Below are 10878 nucleotides of genomic sequence, written 5' to 3' on the forward strand. Positions count from 1 at the left end.
AAATAGATTGTTTTGTCGGCCGTTAACGTCACTTAATCTGACACTTTTTCTTTGATGATGAACCAGCCAGGCCGACGGCCGTTCTGGACTTCTCCAGACCGTCCAGATGGCCAGTCCTCCCCTGGTTATGACCCAGTTTTTTTTACTCTAGAAGTATTGGTGTAACTGATCCTGCTTATAGGATTTTTTTTCACACAACTAAACACACGCATACGTTTGTCCATACAGATTTTAATTCTCTTTAAAAGTATTTAGATAGTATTTATCAAAAGTACTTATTTTCATTCTTGGCTGGTATCTTCAGAAGACTTATAATTGGGTATAAACAGTTTTTTGTTACCAGTCTCTTGTGTGTTAAGTGACATTACTATTCTTAATACCATTAACATTTACTTTCATTGCTATTGTTTTACATGCCCTGTGTGTTTAAAGGGATAGTTCACCCAAAAACGCCGGCTCCTGTATCAGCAGCACCACACGCATACGTTGTGGTATTCTTGTGAACGTGCATCGACTGACACAGAAGTAAAAAAAAAAAAAGGTTGAATAAAGTCATTATTTTTGTTTTCTTTGTACACAAATAGTATTCCCGTAGCTTCATAAAATTAAGGTTGAACCACTGATGTTACATGGACTATTATATCGATGTCCTTACTACTTTTCTGGGCCTTGAACGTGGTAGTTGCGTTGCTGTATATGGGAGGGTCAGAGAGCTCTTGGAATGCATCAAAAATATCTTAATTTGTATTCTGAAGATGAAAGGTCTTACGGGTTTGGAATGACATGAGGCTGAGTAATTAATGACACAATTTTAATTTTTGGATGAACTATCCCTTTGAAGTGAAAATCTACTGAAGGCCACTGTTTTTTTTGTGTGTGTGTGCTACACATTTATTTAGGTGGATCCATTTGCCAGCATGACATAATAGACATTAATAAACCATTTGCCTGGATAAAGCAATAAACTGATAAACTTTTTTTGAGTCCATTACAGAATGAACTAATTGTCGATTTTATATTATCAAGGAACAATGCAGACTAATGTGTTTTTGAGTATATTGGTTTATTTTCCAATTATTACGTTGTTTCTGACAGCACTTGAGAAATATTGCTGTTATGATAAAATTATATGATCCCTCACTGGTGTTGTCTTTTCTTAAATACTTTCTCTTTCGGTCTCTTGTGTGTTCCCTGTGTTATACATCCAGCAAGGCAAAGTGTCGTGGCTTATGGAGCTAAACTCTGATGTTTAACAAAGCACCGTAATGAGTGGGAAAGTCTGGATATTGATCACTGTGAGTTATAATCAGTCTTTGCTAATATATTAGTGGAGGTCCTCGGAAGCCTCTCAGTGAGGTGTTGTGTGGCTGCAGTTTATTTTTTTATTGCACCTTGTTAAAGATAGCCCATGTTAACTGTTTTACGAGAAGTAATCTACACACAGTGTTTCCATAAGATACATAACATAAGATTAATTATTTCAGATGACAGTTGTCCAGAGGTGGGACTTGATTTTTGGCATTTCTTTCATAGGCAGTTTCATTCATCACCCATGTTTACCATGTCCAGTCCAAGTGCATGAAGCAAGACATCAAGGCACATCTGGTGAGTCTATCCTTCATTGTTTTTGCGATTTTCTGCCCATATCATCCCAACTAAATCTGAGGCTTGTTGCCTTTCATCCTACACATTTCTGAATTTTTAATTTGGGAAAGCATCCTGCAATAATGTGCAAATTTTAAATGTTTTCTAAAAAGAGGTTACTGCCATAATGTTAAGTCATGTTAGATGTCCATAACAGCTAACATCTCACAATATGTAGCTGTGTTATCATTCTTACATCTAAGTGTTTTATTTTTTTTGACAGTGGGAAAATGTATTTTGTTCTGTTAGTAATTCTACACAGAATTCAGTACAATCTAAAAGTGGCTTGGTTAACATAATATGTAAATGTCTTTGTTATATCAAAACATCAGAACAATTAGCATTTATTTTTCTGACTTTGTTGAACATTGTTAATTCAATAAAGTAGTGGTTATTCTACCAGGACATTTGTGTGAACTTGAGGAGAACTGGCTTCATTCATCTATAAAAGTGTAAAAATGGTTAAATTAATTGAAAGAGTGGAAATGTTAAGTTTGTTCTGAGAAAAGCTTTAGCATCTTTTTTTGTTTTTGCAGATGCCACCTGGGCTGATATTTTGAGTATAATGTATTTTAATGTGTTACTTAAGTGTATATTTAGTATATTTAGTTGTATATTAACCTGCCAATGTTTTATGTCTGCAAGAATGCATAGCTAGGAATGTGGTTAATTATTTTCAGAAAGATTCCCTTTAGTTTTCTCTAAGGACATGAAATAAAATGATTTTTGACATGTTAATGATTCAGTCTGCCACAGATAAAGCAGCAGGGTTAGTTTAACCAGCAGTTGGGTGCATAGGTTTGTGAGGGGGTCCATCTGTCTGTTGTCCATCCAGTGGCATAGCGAGTCAGCCCCAGGGCCCATATGCAAAAACATTGCACGGGCCCCCCCAAACGTTATGGGCTCCAACTCGGTTAACTTAACTTAGGCCCCATTGTTGATTTTTCTGAAGTAAATAACGTTATGTGAAATGTGACTATTCACAAGCTGTTTTATTTACGGTCTAGGCTAATGCTTGGAAATGATGATGAAAGTTTTCAAGTCCATTCATTATTTGTAGCACGCAAGCCACCCAATAATCGCAGCTTTGTGACTCGCCATCTCCTCATTAGACGTGCCTTTAGAGAGAAATGCACGGATTACATAATGAAAGAGTTTTTGTTTTCAATTATTTCGTTTTAAAGATAAAGTAATTTAAAGCATTCTATAGATATATTTATCAGGTCAGTGAAGTGCTCCTGCTCAAGACCAAGACGACAGAAAGCGCATCCTGTTTGTTTTCCTTATTTTACAAAAGCACAAGGTTTTGTTGATATTGTGAGTACACACAAATACAAGTAGACAATTTGCAGTTCCAAATGATGTATACTCTTACCTTTATGAGCAAAAATGTCTGCGTATTTTTACGTTTCCACTGTTATATAAAAAAAATAAAAATGCAAGTGATCGCGCTGGCGCCTCCATGTCCTGCAGAGTGCGCTTTATTCCACTCTCCGCACAAGTGATTGGCTATGCGCCTAACAGCGCTCATTTATAGGTTAAATGTTTAAATTAATACTGTGAAATGCATGAAGTGTTTTATGTCTGTTTATTTTAGGCAAGTCCTGTTGGTTTGAGAAATTGATCAAACATAATGCTCAACTCACTGTCTGCCGCTGCCGCTTAGTCGTTCCTTTAAAAAACAAAAACTTGAATTTAACAAACATAAAATGTTCCAAACATATTTCTAAATTAACTTGAAGAAAAAAAGAAATATGACCACTTTGCCATTAAAAACCAAAACTGAACTATTTTAATAGCTGTGTAATGGGGAAGAGAGAGAGAGAAAAGTCACGGTAATTGATCAAACATAATGCTCAACTCACTGTCTGCCGCTGCCACTTGGTCGTTCCTTTAAAAAACAAAAACTTGAATTTAACAAACATAAAATGTTCCAAACATATTTCTAAATTAACTTAATAAAGAAACAAAAAGAAATATGACCAGTTTGCCATTAAAAACCAAAACTGAACTATTTTAATAGCTGTGTAATGGGGAAGAGAGAGAAAAAAAAGTCAAGGTATCCAGTCGGACTCGGGCCGAGAATTCTCATAAGCTGTTGGACAAGGGCCGGGCCCATGCAGGGCTCTATTCATTCCCTTGTTTCAGTTAAAAGTTCCCCCCAGCTCGGCGGCCCCCAAACTGCCCGGGCCCATATGCACCTGCATACCTACCCTGCATGCCCAGACGCTACGCCACTGTGTCCATCTGTTTTGTTACACCAAAATGATGAAACATACTGACCCAAATATTGTGTAAAAAAATACAAATTCTTCAGTGGTTTGTGAGACAAAAATGTTCATTAATTGACGTCTGAGTGTTTAGTCAAATGTAAAAAACAACAACAACAAAAAACAATTGAGGTGCATCCAAATTTGCATGCTTGTGCCATTTTTAGTATAAATACTGTGAGCAGTGAGTTCACATTGTAAATTCCAAAAAGAAAAAGTGCACTTCGTCAAAAAGAAAAAAGAAAAAAGTGTGGAATGTTGGACACTTTATGCACTTTCCTTATGGAGGGGAAGGGCTTTAATGCTGGATGACAAATTAAGCTTAGACAATTAATACACTAGACAATTGTCACAGTTATGAACTTTTAGTTTAGTCCATTTCTGTTAGTTCCTTCCAGTACCTGTTTTTCCTTATTTGGTTATGTTCCTGTTCTTGTTAGTTCATCATTGGTTAACCCCCTTCACCTGTCTGCCCCTCGTTATTTGCCTTATTTAGTTCCCTCCTGAGTTCCGTTCTTTGTCAGGTGTCTTCCATGGTACCTTGTGTGTATTCCTGTCTTCGTGTGGATAATAATAAATACATGTTTATATTCCTTCATCTTCGTTGTGCGCTTGTCTTCTTACACACGAGAGTGTGACAACAATATAGTACATAGTGCCTAGTATATGTGCATAGTGTATTGTGCATCATTTGGAACTAGTGCTGTCAAATGATTAATCGCGATTAATCGCATCCAAAATAAAAGTTTTTGTTTACATAATATATGTATGTGTACTGTGTATATTTATTATGTGTATATATAACACACAGTAAACAAAAACTTTTATTTTGGATGTAGTTAATTACGATTAATCGTTTGACAGCACTATTTGGAACACATTAGTCTTTTGTCCCATATCTACACTTTTTCATAGCTTTATGAAACATTTGATTCTAATTAGTCCATCGTAATGTTCAGGTCAAATGTTTTTGTGCAATGACCACTAAAGTGTAAATTGTTGTCCCTGACAACCAGTTTCCTATAATGTGCTTGATTTATGTCTCTCATAGGTCTCTCATGGTTAATGTTCATTTCAACATTTACTAATACATTATTAAAATCAAAAGATGTATTTGTTAGTTATTTAATGGACCTGAGCTAACATGAATTAACAATGAACAGTTGTATTTTTATTAACTAGCTTTAACAAAGATGAATAAATACTGTAACCAATGTGTTACTTAACGTTAATGTTAGTTTACCAATGCATGCATTAACCAATGTTAACTAATAGGACCTTATTGTAAAATGTTACCCTCAAATCAGTTTTTTTTAATGTATTTGTTAAGTAGCCTTGTAATAATCAGGATAATCTACAATCATTATTGTAAAAAGAAACCAACTTGAGATGATACAAGATGACATTCTGATCACACTGTCAAGGTTTTTTATTTTTATTTTTTTTATTTACACTTTATTTTACAGTACGTGCACTTAACTGTACTTACAGTGGGTACGGAAAGTATTCAGACCCCCTTAAATTTTTCACTCTTTGTTATATTGCAGCCATTTGCTAAAATCATTTAAGTTAATTTTTTTTCCTCATTAATGTACACACAGCACCCCATATTGACAGAAAGTGCTGAATAATAAAAGGTATCTACATGGGTTAGAGTTTAGGGTTAGTACCTAGTTACTACCTAGTTATTGTAATTGTTACAATTACATATGTGCATGCTGAATAGGACTTTAAAATAAAGTGCTACCATTTATTTTATAACTGATTATATATATTGACTGTACATGATCCCCTAAATATGTACATACTGTATCTTCTCTTAAATCCACATAGGATGAGATGTTGTTGGAAGAGCACATGTTTCAGATTAAGGTGTTCTCACCTGAAACGAAGGTAAGAGCAAAGAACATAAGCTGATTTTTATTTACTTATTAACTTTATTTACTTTTAATATTGTTATTAGTAGTAGTTGTATATTGTGTTATTATAAGCAGTATTAGCTTGTTGAAATGTTTCTTGTTATCCCAAATGTATTGCACAGAAAAAGACACAATATATATAAGAGTTTATTAACTTTAGCCACAAAACTTTATTTCTCTGTCAGTACTGGTATGAATTTTAGTTTAAATAATTGTATGTTATGGTTATGGGTTACATTATTTTCCTGACTGTTTTTCTAGGAACATGAGCTTCTATCAGTAATAAATACCCTCTGTTCATACTGGACAAATAATAAGGGCAAGGATAAATTAAAAGTTGTACAAACTTTTCACATAATGCTGTATAATGTGAGTATGCTGCTTACTCTACCATATTCTGTCATTCTGTTTGAAGTATCAAAATGATACAGTTCTGACTGCATGGTTTCCCTATTTCTCTCTATAGCTAGATGAAAAATTCAAAGACTTTTGTGCAAATCTCAACTGCACGGATGCTTACACAGTACGCGGCATTGACACAGCCACTTTTGGAGAAATGTATAGAAAATCTTGCAATGGATCAGTATCAGGTATAGACATTTAACCTCTCATCATTTATCCTTTTCCTTTAGTCTTGCCCTTCCTTAAAGGTCCCATATTGTACACCTTTCTGGAGTTCTATTTTAGGTTCTGATGTCCTTAAGAATATATATTTGCGGTATAAGTACCAAAAACCATCTCAATATATTTTTACAGCTCCTCTCTCAGGAGCTCTGCTGAGAACAGGTCTAGTTTGGCCTGTCTAATTAATATTCATGAGCCTCTCTTCTGATTGGCCAGTTGTTTTCTGAGTGACGCACGGCCAGGCCACGGTTCGTGAAAAATAGCTAGAACTTTATGCAGGCTGTGTGCAATTTACTGTGGACTGACTGTTTTGAAACTTATATGGTAGTTAAATAGCCCCTAGACCTCAGTTATCGTGAAAAAAGCCAGGAAATTTCAGTTTTGACAATATGGGACCTTTAATTTATTCATAAGATGAACAATGGCCACCATAAATTTCTGACAAGGCAACACTTATTTGTAACTGAAGGCATTGAATTAGCCAGAATATTTATAAAACAAACAAGCTAAATAACACGAACTGGTATGTAGAATGTTATGAATAATACATGTTTGAAATTGCACATTTGCTCACTTTCTCTCTTTTTTCTACTTAGACCTGAAGTGTCCATCAAAGAGTAAGTTATTTTACATTATCTCACTTACAGTATATCCATGATGTACCTTTTTGTCTACTCTTTGTAAAAAAGGAGTCAATAAGCTGTCGAAAAGGAAAACGTTAACTTGTTTAAGCAATAGCTGATTATTTTCACACACATATAAAAACTGTGATTTTAAAATGTTGGGTAATGAAATTGGTCTGGATGTTTCTAGTAGCTCTTACTATAATTTTAATTATTCCAAAGAAACTGATTTATTTAGCTCTCTAAGCACACAGTATTACACGTTAATCTCTGAGTGTTGTAGTACAGAAATTGTTGCTTTATTAATCTGTTGAAACCTTTTGTAATACATCATGTTTTGTATCACACAGGCGCACCTTTAACAACGATCAGCCCAACTCCTGAATTCAGTAAGCTAACTCAGTTTCTTATTTCATATCTCAAACACAGATATTTCAACTGCCATTCACAAGTATTTAAATTAAAAACAGATCATTAGTTCATGTACATTCAAATATAACTAAAATGATTTACATCAAAGTTTCATGTCAGATCTAACTATCTGAAAGTACATGAATGAAACATCCCCTACTAAACAAATGTAATTATTAAATAGTGACAACAAACAAAGTATCTCGCTTTGACAAGAATGTCTGGCTTTTTTACTTGTTGAAGCAGATGTGAAACTGAAGATAATGGAAGGGAAAAGAAAACTGTCATATTCAAAGTTTTGCCCATATATCCACTTTCTGAGCACATGCGTGGTATTATAGCTGTATTGGTCTTTTGAAGCTAAGTGTAATATAATCTGTTTTCTAATTAATCAGGTACAGCATTTTTAACAACGGTCAGTTTAATCACCACAGATCATGAAAGTAAGCAAATTCAATATTGTATTTCATATTCACATCAACACAGATTACAGCACAGATACTTTATCTGCCACGTTAATCAGAGTTTTTTGACATCAAACCACGTTTTCTAATCACATAGGCTTAACATCTTTAACAACATTGGTCAGCCCAAACATCACTGCTCCTGAAAGTAAGGATCCCATTAATCTTCTTGAATTAAGTACATACTGAGTATTTGCATGTAATACACTGAGCATTAAATCCTAGTTTTTTTTTTAAATATAGTACAAATTTGATAAGAGTTCAAGAAACCAACAGAAATTTAACTGGAAATATTCTTAATTTTTTATTATATGGGGACATCAGATTTATATGGCCTACTTTTACTGTTTTTTTTTTAATATGAGTATGCAATATTTTGTAGATTTGACAGCAGATCCATCGGCACGTACAGAAACCATCAGTAAGTTTGTCTCTTGTGAGAGCCGCTTCATCTGTAATGAGCAGCATAATACCTTCAGCATACACTCAGTATAACTTTCAGTGGCCATCTGACATATTGTGCATTCAGAAAGGTCCAGCACCAGCGCAGTGTGTCTTTATCTCAGTCATCATCCCATCTGGCCAGTCTCTGCTGACCCTTTCAGACCCGTACAGAAATGCTGCCCTTTCCCTATTTTTGTTGTTGTTGCTATTTGCACAATTCTCATCTGTTTGTGAAATACTAATTCAAACAGTCATTGAATAATTAAACTCAACATTTATTCGTCATTCTGAAGTCCATGTATACAAGCTCATACGTACTGACTTGCTGATGATTAGCCGATTAAATATACCAGGTTGCACCTAATGAAGTCACCACAGCTTGTGCATTGTCACAAATGACTCATTTTATTAAAACAGCCATTTACTAATTACTAATAATTTTGTGCATAACTACTAATTGTTTTGTTAAATAAAAAAACTAATATGATTTATTTCATCATAATCTTTAACATCACAAGACATTTTTTTTTTATTATGAATGCCATATATGCCATTGTCTTTTAAGTTGACACTGGCTGCTATGTCTCATGTTTTTGTATGGTTTTCCCTTTTATTACAGTTAAAGATGACAGTCAGTGGGGTAAGTGTCAGATCTGTGGGTCTTTCTGACCAATTATTTTTGCTTTCAAGTCTTCTCTCTTCCTACAAATCTCTATGAAAACCGACATTTTATTTTTTTGTTTCCAAGCTACCATTAAAACATGTTCCGGACTCCTGGTTGTGTCATTCCTGCTGAATACTGTTTTACTCTTCAAGGTGTTTCACATGCACAGGAAGGTAAAATTGTCTAAGCATTAATTTGGTTTGTGAGTTTGTAGAGTTGGGGTACTCGGACTCGAGTCTCCAGTACAGTTTTTTTTAAAGGACTCGGACTTGTCACGGACTCGGGCCGACTCGGAATATATGTCCGAGTCCAACCGAGTCCAGGGACAGTTGACGGAAATGTCATTCGACTCAATGCATTATCCATTATCATGAAAGTGATATTCAGTATTTACATGTGCTTTTAAGTCTTGTCCAGTACTTGAAAGCCGACGGGTTTCTGTACTCACACACCGAAAGCGCGCTCACAGAATAACGCGCCTCTCAGTCAGCGTGCGAATACTGAGTTCTTTCGCTTAAGTTCTGTTATTGCTACACACTTACACAAAAAGTTATCTCAAAATGCCCGTCTTGGAGACTATTCATGTAAATGCAGTCGGTTTTGTCTTAAGTGAACTTGAACAGTTTGGAGAAATATGAATGTGTCAAAATATTTGATCTATGCGTCAGATCTTAAAGCAACAGCGTAAACCTGCGGCCGCCGACTGCGTCATAAATGTTCATCAAACAACAGAAAAGGAGAAAATCACTCACTGCTCTTGACTGAATCACTTATTAACTTTAATAAGAATCATCTATATTTAATGTATACAGTGAAGATTATTTTTACATTTATTACTTCATGAAATGTCTGTAGTAGGCTATTTCTGTAGAAGCCTTTACTAGACTATCTGAAAAACAAACAAAAAAACTATTTAATTTGTATTTTTGAGTAATATATGTATTTATCATTTAGCTTGTAAGTAATAAGTGTTTACTTGCCTTCAAGCTTTGTTTTTTTGTTTGTTTTTTTGTTTTTTTGCTTTTGTATTGATTTTTTTTAAACATAGTGGCAGTTTCTAGCTTCAAAGAAAAATAACTTTGTGGCAATAGTTTTAATGGGTCCAAAATCACCATTATTTTCTAATAATTAAACGGCCCTTCATCAGTTAGCCTATTCCTTACATAATGTAATTTATTGTAATTAATGTAACTATAAATGCATTCAAAAATAAAACAGGTGTGAGTTGGCTGTGACTTATGGAATGTATATGTAGGGCTTTTATACACAGTGTGTGCCATTGTACAGACAAGGTTTATTCCTCACAGCTTCATTTTCATCCGAGAAAAAATTCTAAATGCCCTGTCTAAGGGAGATGGTCCTCACAGCAGAACACAAGATCCAGGGGGCGAGGTTGGATCCATCCAACTCCTCCCACCTTACATACCTAAACCTATCCGTCTCCACCCCCTGATCCCTAAACCCACCCATCTCCACCCCCTAAACCTACCATTTTCACCCCATAGATGTGGATCCAACCCCACCCCCTGGATCATTGTTCTGCAGTGAGGGGCTACTGGTCTAAGGGGCCGTGTACTTTGGCGTCCATTCATTTAAAAAAAATTTTTAACTCAGAAATTAAAATGCAGTTTCTTCTTTAATGGTTCAAACACTGATGAATAGAATAAGCTGACACAAACTAATTTTGATTATTCAAAATTCATATTTCATAAAAAAATCATAAAAATGATATAAAGCTTGTTTTTTTTATTGAGATAAAAGGTGCATTTTCTGCTCTTAAGATCCCATTCACCAAGATACCTACTCCTTTACCCC

The 10878-nt window shown here is 34.8% G+C and overlaps 1 protein-coding gene across 6 annotated transcripts in view; it reads left to right on the top strand.

Moving 5' to 3' along the window:
* The window catches only part of LOC107729571 (uncharacterized), an 18726-nt gene that overhangs the window by 5117 nt on the left and 2731 nt on the right, over positions 1 to 10878 (top strand). For 5 of the 6 annotated variants that reach the window (XM_016540145.1, XM_016540146.1, XM_016540144.1 and 2 more), the window contains 12 exons: positions 1209 to 1295; positions 1534 to 1605; positions 5748 to 5807; positions 6095 to 6202; positions 6300 to 6423; positions 7054 to 7074; positions 7431 to 7469; positions 7887 to 7934; positions 8053 to 8103; positions 8338 to 8376; positions 9019 to 9039; positions 9148 to 9236. In XM_016540145.1, the coding sequence (XP_016395631.1) occupies positions 1266 to 1295; positions 1534 to 1605; positions 5748 to 5807; positions 6095 to 6202; positions 6300 to 6423; positions 7054 to 7074; positions 7431 to 7469; positions 7887 to 7934; positions 8053 to 8103; positions 8338 to 8376; positions 9019 to 9039; positions 9148 to 9236 (702 nt within the window). In that variant the 5' untranslated portion in view covers positions 1209 to 1265. The remainder of the gene's footprint in view (positions 1 to 1208; positions 1296 to 1533; positions 1606 to 5747; positions 5808 to 6094; positions 6203 to 6299; positions 6424 to 7053; positions 7075 to 7430; positions 7470 to 7886; positions 7935 to 8052; positions 8104 to 8337; positions 8377 to 9018; positions 9040 to 9147; positions 9237 to 10878) is intronic. The other variant, XM_016540147.1, reaches the window with a different exon arrangement.

Source organism: Sinocyclocheilus rhinocerous, unplaced genomic scaffold, assembly GCF_001515625.1.
Source record: "Sinocyclocheilus rhinocerous isolate Xijiao unplaced genomic scaffold, SAMN03320098_v1.1 scaffold697, whole genome shotgun sequence".
In the NCBI taxonomy this organism is placed as follows: Eukaryota; Metazoa; Chordata; class Actinopteri; order Cypriniformes; family Cyprinidae; genus Sinocyclocheilus; species Sinocyclocheilus rhinocerous.